This window comes from Scylla paramamosain, chromosome 33 (genome assembly GCF_035594125.1).
Source record: "Scylla paramamosain isolate STU-SP2022 chromosome 33, ASM3559412v1, whole genome shotgun sequence".
Classification (NCBI taxonomy): domain Eukaryota; kingdom Metazoa; phylum Arthropoda; class Malacostraca; order Decapoda; family Portunidae; genus Scylla; species Scylla paramamosain.
In genome coordinates, this window is record NC_087183.1 from 9,127,368 (window position 1) to 9,149,867 (window position 22,500).

The window sequence follows — 22,500 nt, forward strand, 5'->3', positions numbered from 1 at the left end:
CTTACAGTCCAACATGAATACAAGCAACACAAAAGCAAAAACACAAAGGAAACAAACAACATTCGTAACACCTGCAACACAACACTCAACATCCACAACACAACACTCAACACAGCAAAATAAAAAAAACACCAACAACAACACACTACAACACTACAAACAACACAACAACACCCAACATCTCCAACACTAACAGCGCAACACTCACCTGCCAGGGGATGCCGCCGAAGATGAGGAGCACGGCGTAATCTGCCCACTCCCCCCAGACCCAGGGCGTGTCTGCGGGGATGGAGCCAACCCAGTCTGTCACGCTGGGCGCCAGGGACGACACCGCCTCGTGGCCGATGGCGAAGGGCACCGTGATCCACTGGAAGGAGAATGTGGGGTTAGGTTACTGGTACTACTACTACTACTACTACTACTACTACTACTACTACTACTACTACTATTATTACTACTACTACTACGACGACGGGCATGGTAACGAAATCAGGTGACCAAAAAATTTTCACTACTACAACTTGAAGAATTTTTTCGTAATGTGAAAAAAATAAATAAATAAATAACACAGATAAAGTTACAAACAGCAAATAAAGGAAATGAAGACACGATGACTGATAACAATTAGCTACTCGATGGAGACAAGGTGGAAAAAATAAGAGAAAATACGAAGAAGATTGAGCAGTGAACATCCATGTAGGCCTCCAAACAATAAACCTAAAAGCCGATCTTCTCAGCCTCAAGGACTAGGCCTACTGTGGCTATAGGCTCAAGAGACATAAAAAGGAACAAAAGAAGTGTTTCCCTTTACGGTGCTCTATCTTAACGTTTTCCTCAGGAGTTTTAGATCAAGGATTTTCAGTGATTCAGTTCAAAGATTTTCAGTGATTTATTTCAAAGATTTTCAGTGTTTCAGATCAAAGGTTTTCAGTGTTTCAATTCAAAGGTTTTCAGTGATTCAGTTCAAAGATTTTCAGTGTTTCAGATCAAAGGTTTACAGAGATTCAGTGCAAATGCCTCCAGTGTTTCAGAGACATTTCAGTTCCTCAATCATTCCATTCAGGGTACCAAAAATAGTCAGTTTTCCCGCTTGCTTTCCATGTGTGTCTGTGCACCATCAACTTAATCACGAGCTGATGGTGAGGCAAGCACACCTTTTCATTATACTACATACCTCCTTCCTTTCCTCAGCGACCCTTTCGGAAATAACAGAGAGGAACACAAGATCCGAAGAGCCATTTTTCAGTACTTCCCCTTCCGCAGGTGAAATTTATAAGACGGTGCTTCTTTTTTTTTTTTTCTCTCTCCCTTTCGTGTTTCATTTCTCATCATCATTATCATCAGACATGGCGCGAGGGTTGCCTTCGAAAATAATGTCAGAATTTTTTTTTCTTTTTTTTTTGAGGAATATGTTTGTAATATTGTAATAATCTACCTCTTGCTAAGAAGGGGAGAAGTGAGTGAGAGCGCATGCAAACACACACACACACACACACACACACACACACACACACACACACACACACACACACACACTTTCATAATCCATAATAATCTTAAATATCTACAAGACCACACATTTTTTTTCCCCTTTTAAAATATCTATAAACTCACATTTCCTCTTCCTCCTGCTTCTCTTGCCCCTCTTCCTCCTCCTCCTACTGCTCCTCCTACTGCTCCTCCAACCGTCAATATCCCCATCACCGTGGCTCGAAGTCCTCTTTCTGCAGCCATCAACTCCCGAGTCGCGCCCATTATCCACTCAGGAGCTTCCATTGTGGCCTTAACACGAGTCTTCTTCCTGGCACTTCTTTACTTCGTCCCTCCTACTTTCCCTCATTGCCTCCTTTCCCGCCTCCACCACCTACTCCTCCTCCTGCCTCGTCTCCTCCTTTCCATCCTTCTTCATTGCATTCTTTCCTGTCTCCTCCTTCGTATCATTCTCTCTGCATTCGAGTCTCCTTCCTGTTATCACGCTAAGGTACACTTTTTTATTTTTTATTATATTGTAGGTTCCTCTATTGTATTCTCTATTGTGTTCTCTTGGTGTCTTCTTTTCTTTTTCCTCCTCTTCCTCCTCCTTCTCAGTACTACAGTTGAATATAATTTTCTTTTGCGAGATTTCGTGTCTTTTCTTTATATTCATGGCTTTAAAATTCTCTTCTTCTTCTTCTTCTTCTTCTTCTTCTTCTTCTTCCTCCTCCTCCTCATTCTATTCAATACTACGCCTGAATGCATCTTTATGACCTTTTCTGCTTCTCCTTTTACACTTGCTCCCCTAAAATCTTCGTTCAAGTCCTCTTCTTCCTCCTTTTCCTCTTTCGCTCTTAGTTATCTCTCTCTCTTCCTTCTTTCTTCCTGGTCGTCGTTTTCTCCATCCTCATACACACACACACACACACACACAAGTCTATCTCTCATTTCAGGATTCCGACTTCATTTAATTCTCTTTTCTTTGGTATTTTGTGCTCCAGTGTTCACTCCACCGTCCTCGTGTCCTCGTTCTCATTCTCTCGGCCTGGTTCTCGAGTTCTGGCATCCTCCCCCTCTTCCCGTTCGTTCCTTTCGTTCCTCCCGCCACCTGCCAACCTGCCCCACTAATTCTTCTTAGCTCTCGTGGTTCAGTTTGAGTTAAGGTCCCGAGGTTAAGTCATATATCTTCTAGTTCAGCCCACGGGGGGAGAGAGAGAGAGAGAGAGAGAGAGAGAGAGAGAGAGAGAGAGAGAGAGAGAGAGAGAGAGAGAGAGAGAGAGAGAGAGAGAGAGAGAGACTACGCGTGTGTGTGTGATTGGGATTCAAGGAATGAAGAAAGAAAAGGAAATTGAAAAGAAAAATAAAAGAAAGGAAGAAGAAAGGAAAGAAAGATAAGAAGAAAAATGAAAAAGAGAACGTAAGGGGCGAAGTAAAGAAAGGGCGAAGAAAGGAAGAAGATAGTAATAGAAAAGCTAGAGGTGTAAACTTAAAAGAAGAACACTCAGCGCCTCAAAATAGAAAAAAAAGAAGAAAAGGAAGAAGATGAAAATAAAAACGATGTCATGGTTCAGAAAAAAAAACAAAGAAAAAAAAGAACAGAAGATAAAAATCAAAACAGTCGCATTCTTCACAAATAGAAAAAAAGAAAGGAAAAGAAAAGAACGTCAGATAAGATAAAAATGTTATGCTTCAGAAATAAAAAAAAGAAAGAAAAAAAGAAAGGAACGGGAGAAGATAAAATAAAAAAATGTCATAATTTACAAATAGAAAAAAGAAAAGAAGAAAAGGAAGAAGGTAGAATAAAAACAGCGCCATGTTTCAGAATAGAATAAAAAGAGAAAAAAAGAAAAGAAAAACGGAATAAGATAAAAAAAAACTGCCATTCTTTTTCCTTTCACTCTTTCGAAAGTCTTGTCTTATTATTTTTACTAATCTGTACTAAAACTAAAATAAATGTTTTAAATGTTTCAAAGATTTCTCTTCCAGCTGCTAGGAATACAAGGAATGAGAAACAAGACACAGGATTCCCTCCCGCTGATTTGCAGCTGAGGTAAGGCAATTTCCAGGTACATGAGCCACACACCACCGCGGTACTACCTCACCTGCCGCGCACTTCTTGACACAAGGTGTTCCCTCATCTGTAGCCATTTCGTGCTGTATACATTCTGCCACTTATCCTCGTTCTCTCTCGGCCAATTCATTAAACATTCGAGTTACTTGTCAGTGACCGAATCCCGAAGAGACGATTCATCAGATACATTCGAGTCCGAAACATTCGGGAGAGAGCGCCGCAACCCGAAGACATTATTGGAACGTGGGGCGAGAAAGCGTCGGGAGCCAGACACCCTACGAAAGCATCGGCTGATCCCATTTGGAAAGGTTTTATCCTTCAATTCACGGCAGAAAAGTATCGCAACTGTACAAATATATTTTAATAACAAAATTTGCGTTTTTTTATTATTCTAATCCAAACGTTAAATAACAGAATTTCGGCCTTTTAAAAGAGTGCAACTGAACGACTTGATGGCGAGCCCAGTGCACGCGCTCCTGATCAGCATGGAAGAGGGAATGGATGTATATTGCTATCATTATTATCACCATTATTATTATTATTATTATTATTATTATTATTATCATTATTATTATCATTATTATTATTATTATTATTATTATTATTATTATTGTTGTTGTTTATAAACAGTAGTAGTAGTAGTAGTAGTAGTAGTGCTATACCATTTATTGGAGGCTTACTTAAAGGTTTTATCAAGTCTATGAGTAATGTATATTCTCCATTATATGGTGTGTGTGTGTGTGTGTGTGTGTGTGTGTGTGTGTGTGTGTGTGTGTGTGTTTCAGTATTTGCAGAAACTTGCGTTACACCATATATATATATATATATATATATATATATATATATATATATATATATATATATATATATATATATATATATATATATATATAATATATATATATATATATATATATATATATATATATATATTTATTGGAGGCTTACTTAAAGGTTTTATCAAGTCTATGAGTAATGTATATTCTCCATTATATGGTGTGTGTGTGTGTGTGTGTGTGTGTGTGTGTGTGTGTGTGTGTGTGTGTGTGTGTGTTTCAGTATTTGCAGAAACTTGCGTTACACCATATATATATATATATATATATATATATATATATATATATATATATATATATATATATATATATATATATATATATATATATATATATATATATATATATATATATATATATATATATATATATATATTTTTTTTTTACTTTTTTTTCGCACTTGTTTTGTTTACCAGCACTCAGGTTTGCCAACCCTACGACTTCAAGGCTGGCTGGCCAATATGATCGGCAACTCCTCCAGAACCATGGGGTGTCGTGTGTGTTTAATAAATCGGCACGGCCAGTTCGTGGTTCGGTGCCCCGACTTTCGGATTACGGTTCCGAAGCTTATCTCCTGAATGTTTAATGAATCGGCCTTTTGTAAGGAAGGTAGCGAGGGATGGATGGAGAGAGGGAGAAAGAGAGAGAGAGAGCAAGGAGGGAATGATAGGACAGAGGGGGGAAGATAGCGAGGGAGAGAGAGAGAGAGAGAGAGAGAGAGAGAGAGAGAGAGAGAGAGAGAGAGAGAGAGAGAGAGAGAGAGAGAGAGAGAGAGAGAGAGAGAGACAGAGAGAGAGAGAGAGAGAGAGAGAGAGAGAGAGAGAGAGAGAGAGAGAGAGAGAGAGAGAGAGAGAGAAAGAGAGATGAATAGCATAGTAGAGTAGCCATCAAGGAAACAAGAGATGAGGAATGTGAGGAAAGGACGATAAGATGGAGGAAAGGATGAAGGCGTGAAAGACAAAGTGGAGGAAACGAGTGTGGGCGAGGGGCAAAGAAGGAGGAAAGGAAGAAAAGGAGGAAGACAAAGGACTGGAGAGAGAGAGAGAGAGAGAGAGAGAGAGAGAGAGAGAGAGAGAGAGAGAGGAGAGAGAGAGAGAGAGAGAGAGAGAGAGAGAGAGAGAGAGAGAGAGAGAGAGAGGCAATAAACTCAAGAGACGGGAAGATGTAAAGAACAAGAATGGGTGGAAATGTGTAAGAAAATGAACATGAATCTTTAAAATTACTCGTCGTTATATTGAAAGTTTTCTCGAGACTAAAAAGACGAAAAACGAACAAATGGACCTGAAAACAGAAGCAGAGAGAGAGAGAGAGAGAGAGAGAGAGAGAGAGAGAGAGAGAGAGAGAGAGAGAGAGAGAGAGAGAGACGCCCACTGCAGTCACCCTTCCAAACACAGAGACAGCCAGTTAATCACGAGGCCACAGGCTTTTCTACGGCAACACCTGGCACGTGTCGGGAACGTCAGCATGGCTTCACAACAAGGCAAGACTCGAGGTATGTAGGCGCGTGTGAGGTACGCCCCCGCGCGACAGGTTAATGAAGGAACACCTGCGCTTGTCACCGTCTCCTCCAGGGTTTCCCAGGTAAAGGGCATGAGTGTGTTTTCCAATTCCGCGTCTTTGCCACGAGGAAGGAGCGGGTTTGTTGTCTGAACTCAAGCCGCGATAAGGAACTGAGTATGTTTTTAAGTCCTCCATTTTTTTTTTTTTCTTCTGCCAAGTGGAGAAACTAAGTGGGTTAACTCTTAAGATATGATTAAGTATGATTTCAAACAATGATACAATAGTGGATCTTTTCTGAGGCCACGGTAAAGTAGTGGATGTTCTTGCGTGATCCTTCCCTGATCACGTGGAGGAATGAAGTGGATTTACGCATTCCCAAGCCACAGTAAAGAGGTGGATATTCATAAATCTTTCATCTCTGGCCTTGTGGAGGAGCGAAGTGGATCTGTTCCCACACCACAACAAGGCAGTGGATCTGTACTTGAGCTGCGATAAAGAAATGGTTCTGTTCTCAAGTATTTAACCTCTGGAGGAACAAAGCGAATACATTGTCCATTAAAACACGGAAAAAGAGAAGGATCCACTCTTGAGCGAAGATAAAGGCGTAGCTACATTCCTATACCAGCTGAAAATAAAAGAGAAAAACTTGATATATTCTTAGTCCAGGATGAAAAAAAGGATCTGTTTTCAAGCCACGTTTAAGAAAACCTACCATCAATCTTTTTTTTTTTTTCTCTCTCTCTTTATTTTCACTCATCTTTATCTTAGTAAGGCTTCCGTGACTTTCTCCTGTGCAAATATTTACTTCCTCACTTACGTCTCCCCTGTGCCTCTTCCCCTCTCACAATCTTTTCTCCTTTTGTAAGCATCTTCTTCTTGCTTGCCTATTCAATGTCCATATTGAGTCTGAGTCTGCCCATATTGAATATTGCCACATTGAGTGAGTCTGCCATATTGAATAACACAGAACAAAGTGAATCTCTTGAAGTAAATACAGGTAACAGGTCTGCTCTCACGTCCCCGCCACGTGGAGGAAGCTGATGTGTTCCCAAGCCTTCCGTCATAATTGGCAGGTACAGCTCCAAGGCTCTCGATCATAGGAACACATACACTGATCTCGTTATGTAAACTGACTCAAGATACACGTTAACGGATGGGTCTCCTCCGCACCGTAGACGCGTCTGACTTGTCTAACCCTACGAATTACATAAACGAACCCAGACTCAATGGCTCCAAGGAAACTACAAAGACACCAAGACTCCGCCAGCGTTATCAAGTATTCAGAGACCGTGCAGGAGCGGTGTCCTGAATGGTTAATTTATGAAGCACACTGACGCCTCCAAACCATCGTGTCCTGTGCCCTCTATAGAAAGGTACAATTCAGGTCAATGGATTTAGTCAGAACTCCGGCAAACATTTATTCAGTCTTAATTTTTTTTTTTTTTTTGCTTTTTGGAATATTCAAATGTTATCATGCTCTTATTTTACTATTATAATTTTTTTTCTTTTTTTTTTTGCTAGTTTTGTTATTTACGTTTTCTTTTATCAAACTGTCCAGTAATGTGAATGTTGCTCTGACGACTTCAAATGGGCCATCACCTAAATCTTTGTTTTGTTTAGTCTGTATTTTTTGTGGCCAATAAAATCTGTCTGTCTATTTAAAGAACCACGAAAAATCTAACTGACATCCACTTGACAACAATTAATACTTCAGCGGCCCTTCTTTTCCCCCCAAGCATTCCCTCCGACGCTCTGGTACTGAGTCTCCCCTCTCAAACTGACATATACACAAAACCTTCAATCTCAGTAATCAGGATGTGACAAGAAATAATGAATTCAAGCTTCATAAAGGTAGATTCAAGAAAAGAAGTAGGAAGAAATCGGTTTTCAAGTTGAGTAAAAGATGAATGGAATAGATAGACTCAGTAATAAAATTGTTGGTGATGGGTCAGAAGGGAGCCTGTAGAGAGGACAAGGCAAGTGTATGAATGTTGATGATAGATGGGATGAAGTAAAAATGCTCTATAAAGGAACTTCCCAGAGTAAGCCGATGGGTTCTTGCAGTTTCTAACATTTTCTTATATCCTTAAGTTTTAACCTTTTCACTGTTCAATTTTTTCCCTTCAATACTCATAACTTTTTACACATTCTTTTGTCCTGAGTTTTATAGACATTTCTGCAACGTAAAAAGATAAGATTAACCTTTTGTTTTCTCTTTAACCTTCTGTTTTCTCTTCTTTTCTTTCCAGTGCCCCCTACGCAAACGCTTTAGTGATAAGAAGGTTATTGAAGGAAGACCGTATCAGTAAAAGCGTTAAAGTAATGTTAGAGATTTGAGAAGAGTCGTCGAGAGAAAGACAAGAAAGAGGAAGGGGGGAGATAGGGCGTGAGTATGTTGGAATGTCAGGTCATGCTGAAATGAGAGAGGTAAGGTCGAGGCGAGTTGATGAGGGAGGGGAGAGGATGGTAGGGAACGAGATGAGGGGTTTAGGTGAAGTAAATGTAGATGAATTGTATAAATATTTCGTAGATAAAGTTCATACAGGTCAATTAGCAAATATCCCGTATAAAACAATAAGATCACAAAAAAATGACCCTAAATGGATGACTGCTAGGTTAAAGCATTATATAGGGCGTAAGAGAAGTATATATAAGAGATTAAGGGCAGGTGAAGAAGTTTTAAGGACACAGTATAATGAATTAGTTAGAACAGTCAGGAAGTTAACGAGGAAAGCTAAGGAAAATTATGAATTAAAGGTAGCCAGCCAGGCGAAGACGGACCCCAAGGGATTTTATCAGGTATACAGGACGAAAAATAAGGATACTGTAGGTCCATTAAAGGCAGCAGATGGGGAGCTGGTTAGTTCTGGGGAGGAGATTAGTAAACTTCTGAATGATTATTTTTTAACTGTCTTCACTCAGGAAAACATGCAGGATATGCCAGATAGTGAACAGGTGTTTAGAGCAGATGAGTATGAGAAGCTGACGGATATTTCCATAACTAGGGAGATAGTGGAGCAGGAGATAGATAGGCTAAAAAAAAGTTCAAGTCACCAGGACCTGATGAAATATATCCCAGAGTACTGAAGGAATGTAAAAAGATTATTAGTGTGCCGTTAGTTTCTGTCTTTAGGAAATCACTGGAGTCGGGTGAGGTACCAGAAATGTGGAGGCAGGCTAATGTAGTACCCATCTTTAAGAAAGGGGATAAAACTTTAGCGTCTAATTATAGACCGGTCAGCTTAACTTCAGTTGTAGGTAAAATGTTAGAGTCAATAATAGCCAGGAACATTAGGGAACATTTAGACAAACATAACTTGATAAATCAGTCACAGCATGGCTTCACGAAGGGGAAGTCTTGCCTGACAAACTTGTTAAGTTTTTTACAGTAAGGTGTACGAGGCAGTAGATAATGGAGATAGTTATGATATCTTATATCTGGACTTTAGTAAAGCATTCGACAAGGTGCCCCATCAAAGGCTCCTGAGAAAGGTTAGGGCGCACGGGATAGATGGGAAGGTGTTAGGTTGGATAGGGTCATGGCTTGGTAACAGGCGACAGAGAGTGCTAATAAACGGCTCGAAATCCGAGTGGGGTCATGTCATTAGTGGGGTGCCACAGGGATCAGTATTAGGGCCATTATTATTTCTAATATATATCAATGACTTGGATAGTGGAATTAATAGCGATGTTAGTAAATTTGCGGATGACACAAAGATAGGTAGATTAATTAGGTCAGAAGCGGATGCCATCGCCTTGCAGACAGACTTAGATAGAATGAATGAATGGACGGATAGATGGCAAATGCAATTTAATATCAATAAATGCAGTGCTTAGCGTAGGTAGAGGAAACCCACACAATAGGTACACATTAAACACCCAAACTCTGGTAGGTACAGGGTACGAGAAAGATTTAGGAGTTATAGTTAGCTCTGAACTCCGTCTAGGGAAACAATGCATAGAAGCCAGAAACAAGGCAAATAGGGTACTAGGATTCATTTTTAGGAGTGTTAAAAGTAGAAGGCCGGAGGTAATATTAAAGTTATACTTGGCGCTGGTCAGACCTCATCTAGACTACGCTGTGCAGTTCTGGTCCCCACATTACAGGAAAGATATAGGTCTATTAGAATCAGTACAGAGGAGAATGACTAAAAGGATACAGGGGATGAGGAGTATTCCTTACGAAGCGAGGTTGAAGCGGTTAAATTTACATTCTCTAGAGAGACGTAGGTTAAGAGGGGACCTGATAGAGGTCTTTAAGTGGTATAAGGGTTATAACAAGGGAGATGTAAGCAAAATTCTTAGGATCAGCAACCAGGGTAGAACAAGAAATAACGGGTTCAAGCTTGAAAAATTTAGGTTTAGGAAGGAGATAGGAAAAAATTGGTTCTCGAATAGAGTGGTAGATGAGTGGAACGGACTCAGTAATCATGTAGTTAGTGCTAGGACACTAGAGAGCTTTAAGAGAAGATTAGACAAGTTTATGGATGGGGATGATAGGTGGAAATAGGTAGGAGTGTTTCATACAGGGACTGCCACGTGTAAGCCTGGTCGCTTCTTGCAGCTTCCCTTATTTCTTATGTTCTTATGTTCTTATACTCTGAACAGGACTGTGAATTGTGTGTGTGTGTGTGTGTGTGTGTGTGTGTGTGTGTGTGTGTGTGTGTGTGTGTGTGTGTGTGTGTGTGTGTGTGTGTGTGGTGTTTGTTTCCCTTTTTTCTTCTTATGTAAGAGGGGTATGGGCCAAGGGCAACAAAATTAAAAGAAGAAAAAAAAAATATAGAAAAAAAAGGCCTACTGAGGTGCCGGTCCCCAAATATAATCAGAAAGTGGTAAAGAAAATGGTGAAGTATTAACCTGAAATTCGAGGCAAAAAACGGCAATTATGGCAGGAAAAGTGAGCAGTTAACCAAACTTCCCGATACGATTATTCTTTCCTTTTCATTTTCTTTCCTCTCTGATTTACTTTTTTTTTTATATAACAACATCTATGAAAGAAGACACGCCGACTCCTCTTCGCCTCCCATCATCTCCTCCTTCTCTTCCTCCTCCTCTTCCTTCACCACCGTCTTAGTACATTCCTCTCTGTAATTCCTTCTTTCATCTTTAAGCTTCAGGTATCAAAGATGCTCTGCTCTGAGAGAGAGAGAGAGAGAGAGAGAGAGAGAGAGAGAGAGAGAGAGAGAGAGAGAGAGAGAGAGAGAGAGAGAGAGAGAGAGAGAGAGAGAATGAGTTTTTAAGCCTATCGAATCAGGGTCTCTCTCTCTCTCTCTCTCTCTCTCTCTCTCTCTCTCTCTCTCTCTCTCTCTCTCTCTCTCTCTCTCTCCCTAGTGACCCAATCGGAACTTCGGCTTATGTTAAATAATTCCACACGGCCTGTCCGGGAGAGATATTCAACACACGGAATTCAGGTTTGTGGTGTAGTTCGCGAGTGTTTAATGAGGAACCTGTACTAGACCTCCTCCGACACAAGGACAGACATCCTCCCACGGATAGATTGAGAGGCACGTAGGCAGAGAGGTAGAAAGATAAACGGATAATTAGATAGATAGAGAGACAGATACATACACATACATATAGGGTTGGTTCCTCTCTCTCTCTCTCTCTCTCTCTCTCTCTCTCTCTCTCTCTCTCTCTCTCTCTCTCTCTCTCTCCCGCTGCTAACAGTTTAGAATAGTTAACGGGTAGGGAAAGTTACATTACAGCAGGAGTTCTATATTTCTTTACCGTTTGCTCACTGCATCGTGTTGTGGTTTTATTTATTCATTTATTTCTATTATTATTATTACTATTCTTTTTCTTTCTAAGTACGTAAGTTCCTCCAGCAGGTCTTACCTTTTTTAACTTGTATTGCTGGGAAAGAGAGATGTTTAAATCACCCTTCAGTACTGTATTGCGTTTTCTGTTATATTTATCTTACCCATTTTCTATGATTTGCCGACAAGAGTATTCAATAGCGTCTCAAGAGAATCAAATACCTGTCCAGTTCTTATGTTCAGCCCTCGTCTAGAGCTATTAGAACCTCTTAATGGAATCCTGTAAGTGCAATAAACAAGGAACAGCTAAATATATCTTACAGACAAGGGAGCGTTGCGTGTCCTCAGAGGCAGCAGCTAAAAAAAGCCAAATACCTCTATAGTGACGTCACGGCGTATACAATGTTGCCATGTAATGTGATGCTCGTTGCCATATCTATCTATGTCGTGTCTATTACTGGGGAGGCTGGGGCTGCAGTACAGAACAAATTATTTCGTTCCCCAGAGGAAAAAGCCACAATACTCACACTAATTCGTTTATTTTGACCGTTGATGGTAGAGAGTACAAAACACAGGGATAGGAGGAAGAGAGGAAAGTAGAAAAGAATGAAGAAAGTAAATTATTCTACGTGTAAAAGATACAGTAAAAGATGAGAGGTGAGAAATAATAGGAAGAGAGAGAGAGAGAGAGAGAGAGAGAGAGAGAGAGAGAGAGAGAGAGAGAGAGAGAGAGAGAGAGAAATAATAGAGAGAGAGAGAGAGAGAGAGAGAGAGAGAGAGAGAGAGAGAGAGAGAGAGAGAGAGAGAGAGAGAGAGAGAGAGAGAGAGAGAGAACCATCCACACAAAAACAAATGGAAATCATGAATAAAACCAAAAATCTAAATCACACCGAAGTCAGAACACGAGCCTGACTGACCCACTGAGGTACCAAAAAGTCGAGGCAACACGGGACTGGGATAAGGGAGCGAAGTGACCCCAGGAAGAAAGGAACAGGAGAGGCGGGAATTCTATTATGTTAACTTATGTACCATTGGCATCTTCCCTCCTGCCACCGCTACCTCCCTTCCCCCCGTCAGAACTGTTAGCCCGGAGTCCCTAATGTAATTGCTTCCATCTCTGTTCAACAATGGTGGATCCCAAATTACTACCAATTATTAAAGTTGTTTAGTTCACTCGTGTCCAGTCCGCACTCACATAATAGCATGGAACAGCTGACTGGCTCGCCGTGTTCCAGGGACCATAAATACTTGCTGGTGCTTCTTAAACTGCCTTCTTAAATTCTTCAGTGTTATTTGGAAGTACACTCGTTGCCTTTTGAGTCTAAGAACCACGAGATTTTTCAAAGTTTCTGAGAGGGCAATTATAATCACGTATTTAAATCCTCCAGTGTTATATGGAAGATTATTTGTTAGCTTAAGAGTCAAATGAAAGACTTTTTTGTTTTTGTTTTTTGAGTCTAAGAACCACAAAGTACTTCAGAGTTTCGTAGATGTCAACAACAAACACCTTCTGCTTAAATTCCCCAGTGTTAATTGGAAACTGTTTGTTGTTTCTTCTCGTCAATGTAATGAGAAGACATGGCGCCCTGAGATAAGCTCCGCGTGGCAGTCCAACACCTCCTTGTCCCGAGAGACTGTTTTAGGGTTACAGGCGTCCTCTGCAGTGTTCAGGGCACGCTGGAGTGTCTGGAAGAGCTCGGATGGACCGTAATAAAGCTCTTGTTTCGTTCGTTAAGTCGGAGGACCTTTCCTGGAAGGCCTGATGGGATCTGACGGAACATTACAGGAGGGAAAGCGGGAGGTGCAGGCTTTGATGGTGCTGAGATGGGGCCGTCTCAGCATGATAACATATAAACAAATAAATGTTTTTGGTGCAACAGTGCGTTACAAAGAGGGGAGGGACGCTGTAACGCCGCCGCCTCTGCTGGATACTAAGGAGTCACAAATCATGATCCCTTTATCTCCTGGATCAGCGGCTCAGGAGAGAAGAGGTGGTGAGACAAAAGTGGACACAGAGGGTTTCCAGGTCCTCTTCCAGACGTTTTGTTTATCGATTTTGTTTACAGTTATTGAGTGAAGAAAACACACAAAGGTCTCTGCATCCTCTTGACGATTCATTTACGTTCTTCCGCGTCGCCATTCATCTGAAGTGCGGACACAAAATTCTTTACACCAAACACGTTGAAGTTTTAGTTTGTTCTATTTAAGCTTACATTTCCTGTGCGTGAAGAAAGCCGCCGACGACCCTTCCCGAAAAAGCAAAAAAATGAGAAAAGAAAGGAGAGGAAAGGAAAAGAAAAGAAAAAAAAGCAGCCCACTAAGCTGCCGGCACTTTCACACACAAACGTTCCAGAAGAGTAAAGGAAAAAAAAAGAACGAGATTTTCCAGAATGAAGATGGAATTAACCCCGCTTATCCCACAAGACTCCTCTCTTGAAACAGCTGAAGCCACAAAAAAAAAAAAAAAAAATAAAGAAAAAAAAAATGAAAGAAAAAAAAAATTACACAAACACGAAGCAATAAAGCAGACAAACAATACAGTACAGGAAGAAGACTCGCATATTTCACTACTTTGACGGGGAATGGCACGGGTTTTTTCCCCAGACGCGCGGACGGGTTGTCTCTCGCAGTGTTTGTTTGGGAAGGGAGACGAGGCAAGAGGCGTCTTCACCTTTGATCTCTGGTTCTTTTCCCCTTGTGACTCAGGTAATTGAGGGACTTTGTTTCTCTTTACGTGTTAAATGCAGTGGAACAGACGCCAGGACGCAAGGAAGAGGAAGAAACAGAGAGAGAGAGAGAGAGAGAGAGAGAGAGAGAGAGAGAGAGAGAGAGAGAGAGAGAGGGAGAGAGAGGGAGAGAGAGGGAGAGAGAGAGAGCGAGAATATCGGGAGGGAGGGAGGGAAGGAGTAGAACGGAGCGAGGAAGGTTAAGGGAAGAAATGGAAGAAAGGGAGAGGAAGGAAGAGTGATAAAACTGCGTATCTAAAACAAGGAGTAACGACACACACACACACACACACACACACACACACACACACACACACACACACACACACACACACACACACACACACACACACAGAAAATGTCACAAACCTTTGCCTGCTGTCCGTCGCGGACCACACACGAGGCAGGACAGGACACGTTGATCCAAACACGCAGAATTTGCATCACACACGACACTAACAATTTTTTTTTTTTTTTTAGTTGTGCAGGTAAGACAACACACACACACACACACACACACACACACACACACACACACACACACACACACACACACACACACGCAAGGGACGAAAAGGAGGACAAGTTTTCTACTTTTATATTTTCTGCTAGCCTAACCTGAAACATAATAACAAAACAATATAAAATAACCTACTTTTTAACTATCCTATCCTATCATAACCTAACCTAACCCAATGTAACTTAACCTAACCTGATCAACACTAACCTAACCTAACCTAAATTAATCTAACCAAACCTAACTTAACCTAACTCTTCACACCTTCCTATCATTACCTGAATTGCAAGCACAAACAACACACACCTTCAATCACCTTCATTACCTGACCTGAGTGCATCGCTAACAAAATAAACTACGCCACGCAGCAAACAGCCTACATATGCACCGTCTTGTAATCACACAGGTAACTCTACACTTAGCCAGGTAACAGAGATGCTCCCACTCCACAATGTTCTCTTAAGTGCTTACTTCAGCTCTTCTTTCCCTTTCATTACCTCCCTCTCTTCTGCCTCTCCACTTTCCCTCTCTACCTCCGTCCTTCTCCTTTCCTCCCTCCTTCTCTCTCTGCTTTTTCCTCCTCCGTGCATCTTGTCCTCTGTCTGAAGCAAAGTGCAGCAAGTACAAGGAGTCTAGGCATTAATGGTGTATTCATCTTGTAACTTTGTCTGCAGTTTGTTAGCATGACAGGAGATGTGCGCAAGTTCTTTGTGTTTCTATTTTTTCACTCCTATGTTTTGTTTCATAAATGCAACGGTGGGAAGAATGTTATGTTGTGTGTGTGTGTGTGTGTGTGTGTGTGTGTGTGCAAGAGGAATCCGTGATGTTTCAGTGTTTATTTGAGTTCGGTTTTCGTTGTTTTGTTTTCGATTGTGTGAAGGCGACGGTAAACGAGGACATTTAAATGGAAGGAGACAAATTTTCATATGTGTGTGTATCCGCAATTCGTTTTCTTTAATATACGGTACAAAGACGTAAAAAAGAAAAAAAAAAGCTTGTCTCTAATGAATTTTCTTTGATATCTTAATACGACAACAGAGACGCTGAAATACAAAACTGAAAAGCAGCAAACTCAGAAACTTCAGAAATACGACTAGTTAAGGAAATGATGAATTCAGGTGCGTTAATCAATTAAATATTTCGTCACACGTACAAATGAATTTATTACAAAGTTCTACTGGAGGAGAATTTGGCGTGAACACAACTTATGGTAATTCCAGACAAGAAATTAAGGTAACAAGCTTTCAAGGGGAGAAGAAGAAAAAGAAGAAGAAGAAGAAAAAAAAAGAATCAAGGGGAGAAGAAGAAAAAGAAGAAGAAGAAGAAAAAAAAAGAATAAGACAAAAAAAAAGAGGAGGAGAAGAGAAGAAGAAGAAGAAGAAGAAGAAGAAGAAGAAGAAGAAGAAGAAGAAGAAGAAGAAGAAGAAGAAGAAGAAGAAGAAGAAGAAGAAGAAGAAGAAGAAGAAGAAGAAGAAGAAGAAGAAGAAGAAGAAAACGAGATCCACCAAACTAACAGGAACCAGAAATTAATACAACACAGAAGACATAAGCGATTGAGTTTCTCTCTCTCTCTCTCTCTCTCTCTCTCTCTCTCTCTCTCTCTCTCTCTCTCTCTCTCTCTCTCTCTCTCTCTCTCTTCTGAAAGTGCTGGAGAACACGAAATCAAATTATGACGAAACTCGCCCACACACACACACACACACACACACACACACACACACACACACACACACACACACACACACACACACACACACACACACACACACACACACACACACACACACACACACACACACACACACACACACACACGGCGTCTTATAAGGAGTATTTTCGAAAGCAACAAACACTTCACACAGACAAGGACGAGAAAAGTGAAAGGAAAAATGACTATATTGCTTGCCTGCTTCCCTGCCTTCCAAACACCTCCCAGGCAACCTACAAGCCAGTCTATCTGTCTGCCTATCTGCCTGCCTGTCTTTCTGCCTGCCTGCCTTCCTGCCTGTCTGTCTGTCCGTCTGTTCGTCTGCCTCCCTCTCCCCGAGCCTTGGAGGTGATGACAGGCTGACAGACAGACATTTTTTGAAGCTGATGGAGCTTTTCGAAATGTGGAAACCGTGAAGTGTGAGAGAGAGAGAGAGAGAGAGAGAGAGAGAGAGAGAGAGAGAGAGAGAGAGAGAGAGAGAGAGAGAGAGAGAGAGAATGTAAGATAAGAATAGGAACACATTCCTTCCCCACTCTCTCTCTCTCTCTCTCTCTCTCTCTCTCTCTCTCTCTCTCTCTCTCTCTCTCTCTCTCTCCCGGCCCTTTCAAGCAAAAACGCAGTGAAAAAAAAGGAGGTGCAATAATAGGGAGAAAAAGAGGAATAAGAAAAAAACGAAAAGGTAGCAAGTGGAACCAAACAGGTGCGACACAATGACAGGAAAAGAAGGAAAGAAAAGTAACTGATGAACTTTTCTTAATGCAAAACAATATGTCACTTACACTCGTTCTCCTACTCTTCCTCCTCGTTCGTTCTTTCCTGTCGTTTGGTCGTAATACTTCCCTTTCGTCTCTTTCAAGCTAGTTCTCTTTTAGTCCTTGTCTTCTGTTGCTGCTTCTCCTCTTCCTTTCTCGGCTTTTTAAGTTACCTATGTCTTTTTCTTTCTTTTTTGCTGTTGTTGTTGTTGTTTTCTTCTTCTTCTTCAACATCTTTTTCTTCTTCCTCTTCTTCTTTTCCATCCGCTTCTCCAATATTTGTTTTCCAATCTTCTCATCCATTTATTTTTCTTTATGGCCTCAGATTTTTCCTCCTCTTTCTCGTCACTTGTCCTCTCCCCTTTTTATCTATTCATATCCTTTCATGAATTCTTTTTCCTTCTTCTTCTATTTTTATTTTTTACCTTAAACAATGCACTTCTTTTCTCTAATGTAATTTTTCCATCATAGTTTCCTTTCTTTACTCAGTTTATCTTATTTCTCTTTTCCACGAGTTTTTTCATATCTTGTTCTATGTGTCCTTTTCAACCCCTTTTTTCTTCGTTCACTCTTATTTTTTTATATTTTTTATTTTATCAATCTTTTCGTAAGTTTTCTCCATTATCTCGTTCGTTATCTCTCTCTCTCTCTCTCTCTCTCTCTCTCTCTCTCTCTCTCTCTCTTTCTATGTATCCTTCTCTTCCTCTTCAATCTTCACATAATTCCTTCGTTCAGTCTATCTGTCTTTGAAGCTTCTCCATTTTCTCAACTTCGTAATTTTAATCTCCTGTTTCGTTTGTTTTTCTCTCTCTCTCTCTCTCTCTCTCTCTCTCTCTCTCTCTCTCTCTCTCTCTCTCTCTCTCTCTCTCTCTCTGCTTCTCTTCCTTTTCAATTTTCACTCTTTACATATTTCTTTCGTTCATCCTATTTATCTTTGACGTTTCTCTATTTTCCCAACCTTTTTCGTAATTTTCCTCTACCATATTCGTTTTCTCTCTCTCTGTACTCGTACATCCTTTTCTTCAACATTCACATTTCTATTTTCCTTATTTACTCGATTCATCCTCGAAATCCCTCTACTTTCTCAATCCTTTTCCGTAATCTTCCTCTACCTCGGTCGTTATCTCTATATGCACATCCCCTTCTACCTCTGCAACTTTCACATTTTTTTTCCCCTCTCCATCTCGCGTCGATAACCTTGCACGGCCTCGCGTTGCAATCTTCCCCTTACGGCAAAGATCTGTGCAGCGAGACTCAAGCGCTTAGGATCAGTACTCTGGTATAACATAATCCTTTGGTAAATTTCATAACATGCTTTATTTCACCTTCTCTTCCTCTTTCTTGCTCTATTTTTTTTTTTCAGCAACACTTACTTTCTTCCAGCATTTTTTTCTTTCTTTCTTTCTTTTTTTTACATTTCCTCTTTCTCATTCTTCACTTGTTTTCTTCCTCTTTCTCCTCCTCCTTATTTGTGTTTTCTTTCTTTCATTCTACTCTTCGTTTATTTCTTCTTCCTCTTCTTCTTCTTCTTCTTTTTCTTCTCCTTCATCACCATCATCATCACCATCTTTCAACTTCCCACACATACTCCATCAACATCTTCGCCCTTGCTGCACTTTCTCTCCTTCATCTATATTTATTTCCTTGTTCCATCTTTTCTCCTCCTCCTCCTCCTCTTCCTAGACAGCTCAAATGCATTCTCAAGGTCTTCAGGTCTTGGTCTTAGGGCGCTTCCCTTCTCCCCTTATCTCATTGCTGCTAATTGTCCAGAAGGAAGGAGAGGATGGTGGTCTCTTCTCACACATTCCCCTACGCATCCTTGCCCTTCTGAAGATGCCTCAAGTGTTGACGCCTTTGAAGAGGGCACATTGCACCTTCAAGAGTGCGTGCGGCGGGGCGAGACCATTGGGAGGAAGTGGTGAGTGAAGTGAGTAGAGGCGAAGTCAGTGGGTATGATGTGAGAGGCGTCGTGAAGGTTGTGTGTGTGTGTGTGTGTGTGTGTGTGTGTGTGTGTGTGTGTGTGTGTGTGTGTGTGTGTGTGTGTGTGTGTGTGTGTGTGTGTGTGTGTGTGTGTGTGTGTGTGTGTGTGTGTGTGTGTGATAAAAATAAGAAAATGACTCGTAACCTTGCTACTGTTTGTTGCGGTAGGTCATGTTAAGGTGTGTGTGTGTGTGTGTGTGTGTGTGTAATGGGAGGAGATATTATACATACGCAAGTCCGGAGCAGGTTTAAGGTGTTGTGGAAGGTTTTAAGGTGAGCGAAGGAGTTATTACATGCTTGCAGGAAAGAAGAGACACTTCAAGAGATCTGAGGGAAATATGAGAAGTACCAGCCAGCCAGCCAGCCAGCCAGCCAGCCAGTCAGCCAGCCAGCCAGCCAGCCAGTCAGCCAGCCAGCCAGCCATACATATAAACAGATTGTTAATCAACCATCTAGTCAGCTAGTCAGCCACTCACTCAGCCATATATTTATTCATCCATCCAGCCAGCCAGCCAGCTAACCAACCAGCCATCCATCCGTCCATCCAGCCATCGAACCTTCTACTAACTGTCTTGTCTCTATAACCCTAAGCAGGTTAAGCTTTGTCCACACCAGAAAACTGTTTGCAAATAGTTTGCTAACTGTCTGGACACTGTTTGGAAGTAGTTTGGAAACTTTGTTTCTGAACTGTTTCCTGATATGGAAAGACTTAGAAACTGTAACATCCTTGCAAGGATATGAAGGGCTGCTGCTGTTGGCAATCTTTTGTAATCCTTTGTTATCGTCTGCAATCCAGCCAACCAGCCAAGCAAACAGCCACCCACTCACTCACTCACTCACTCCCTCACTCAGTCACGTACTCACCAGGCCGATGAAGATACAGAAGAGCTGGACCACATCAGTGTAGGCGACGGAGTAGAGGCCCCCGAACAGCGTGTACACCACCGCTATTGCCGCAGAAACGATGATGGAGAGCGTGTTGTTGATGTCCAGGATGACGGCGAGCGTGGAACCTGCAAATGAACGTTACTCCCATTAACAGACTGAAAAGACTCCGCGCCGTGGAAACCAAAAAGCGACACGCGGGAAAAGAACGGGATGAACTGGCAGGAGGATCAGGAAAGGTGTGGAATCGTGTTACTGCAAGACTGGTGAGACTGTGAGAGACGGGGAGAGACTGGAGCTGGTGTGAGGCGCAGTTATTTTACTGGGGAGTTAAAGGTTATTGGGGAAGATTGGATGTACTCTATCGTGATGCTGAGAGGAGGGACTAGAAGTGTTTTGAAACGTTACTGCGAGACTGAAGGAGAGAGCAGAAGTGTTTAGAAGTGTTATTGGGAGACTGAAGGCGTTCTTGTGCTACTGGGGGAGAAAGGATGTATTCTGAAGTATAATACTGCGGGGATATTTACCGGGAGATGCTGGGGAAGAATGCGTGCCAACAGAAAGATGAAATAGAAGCTCACATGGGGCATTGTTGATAAATTAGGTGCTCTGGGGTGAAACAATGGGAAGTGAGTGCCTTGTTGAGCCTTGGCTGAGAAAGGATTGTTGAGATAGATTGAATTGAGGGACAAAAGATGGGACAGACTAAGCAATTTTCTTCATAAATCTTCAGTAAGGCACCTGATTACTGGAAATGATCTTACTATGAGAGCCAGAAAGAAAAGGAGAAGAAAGGGAGGTGACAGAACAGAAAACTTGAAGGGAGAATGATGAGTATGGAGGAAATGATAAAAGTACAAAAGAATCGAGTTATTAAGGACAATGAGGGTGAAGATGAAGAAGGAAAAGAATGAAAGGAAGTAAGGGAAAAGTATTCTGACTTCTGCGTCTCCTGTTTGTAGTAAGGAAAGGAGAGCAAAGGAGAGAAGCAAATTAAGGTGAGGCTTAACTAGCATCTCTCTCTCTCTCTCTCTCTCTCTCTCTCTCTCTCTCTTCTTTCCTACATCTGTGAACCTATCTCTCTCCACCTTCGTTTTCATTTCCTGCCTCGTTTCCTCTCATTTTGCGTCTCCAGTTTTCCAGTTTTTCCCTCTTTCCTTTCAACGTTTCCCTTTTTATTCGGTGGCTGTATCTTCCTTTTTTTTTCTTTTCTAATTTTCACGTTTGTTGTGCCTTTTCATTCCCTCCCAGCCTCATTTCCTCTTGCAATTTTCATGAGTCTTTATTTCTTTATATTTTTTATGTTCTTTATCATCTTCCATTTAACTCCTCGTTCTGTCTCTGTCTTTTCTCCATCTCCCTGTTATTGTCTCTTTTATCTCTGTGACTATCTCTCATTTCCTCGCTCTATTGCTACGCTATACTTTCCTGATTTCTTTTTTTTCCTCTCATTTCCGTCCATCCAATCTCTCTCTGTTTTCCCTTAAGTTCTTTCCTCAATCCACTTTTAGCAAACATCTCACTTCATTTTGTCTTCTCCTTTCAAGATCTCTCTATTTTTTTCACCCTTTTCCTTCCTTCATCACCTCCTTTCTTCATCTCTTTTTTTCTTTTTTTTCTTCCCATCTGCATCCTCCTCCATGATTGAATCCCAGCCTCTCTCTCTCTCTCTCTCTCTCTCTCTCTCTCTCTCTCTCTCTCTCTCTTCTTCTCCTTCCTTTTCACGTCAGTCTCTCCTTGACACAGATTCACAGGGAGGTTCGTGCCGCAGAAATATGGGTTAAGTTGAAAATCTTCCTTCTTAGTGGCGACATTTCTGAATCTTTTCTAGAGAGGAGCATCAAGACATCTCGGAAAGTAAGTTTGTTTTCCTGGGATTTTTACCTTGTTTTCTGGAACGACACTACAAGGGTTTTTACTATTATTATTATTCTTTTTTATTATTTATCTATTTATTTATTTTTTGTTTAGTTTTAAGAAAATAAGAAAATAAAGGAAGCTGCAAGAAGCTGAACCATACCTATTTCCACTTATCATCCCCATTCAATAAATTTACCTAATCTTCTTTTAAACCTCCCTTACGACTCAGCACTAACAACCTGATTACTGAGTCCGTTTCATTCATCTACAAAAAGTTGGAATGCCAACATCTGGTATTCCCAGGCGGAATATCCAAGTACCAACCGGACCCAACGTTGCTTAACTTCGCTGATCGGACGAGAGGCGGTGTATTCAACGTGGTGTGGTCGTTGGCAAAGGAAAATACAGGAAGAAAATTATGACTCCACAGCTTGAG

The 22,500-nt window shown here is 41.2% G+C and overlaps 1 protein-coding gene across 1 annotated transcript in view; it reads right to left on the reverse strand.

Moving 5' to 3' along the window:
• LOC135089637 (high-affinity choline transporter 1-like) overlaps positions 1–22,500 on the reverse strand; it is a 167,806-nt gene that overhangs the window by 36,761 nt on the left and 108,545 nt on the right. Inside the window, exons 6-7 of the mRNA XM_063985496.1 lie at positions 20,184–20,332; positions 209–367 (exon numbers count right to left, since the gene is read on the reverse strand). Coding sequence (XP_063841566.1) covers positions 209–367; positions 20,184–20,332 — 308 coding nt within the window. The remainder of the gene's footprint in view (positions 1–208; positions 368–20,183; positions 20,333–22,500) is intronic.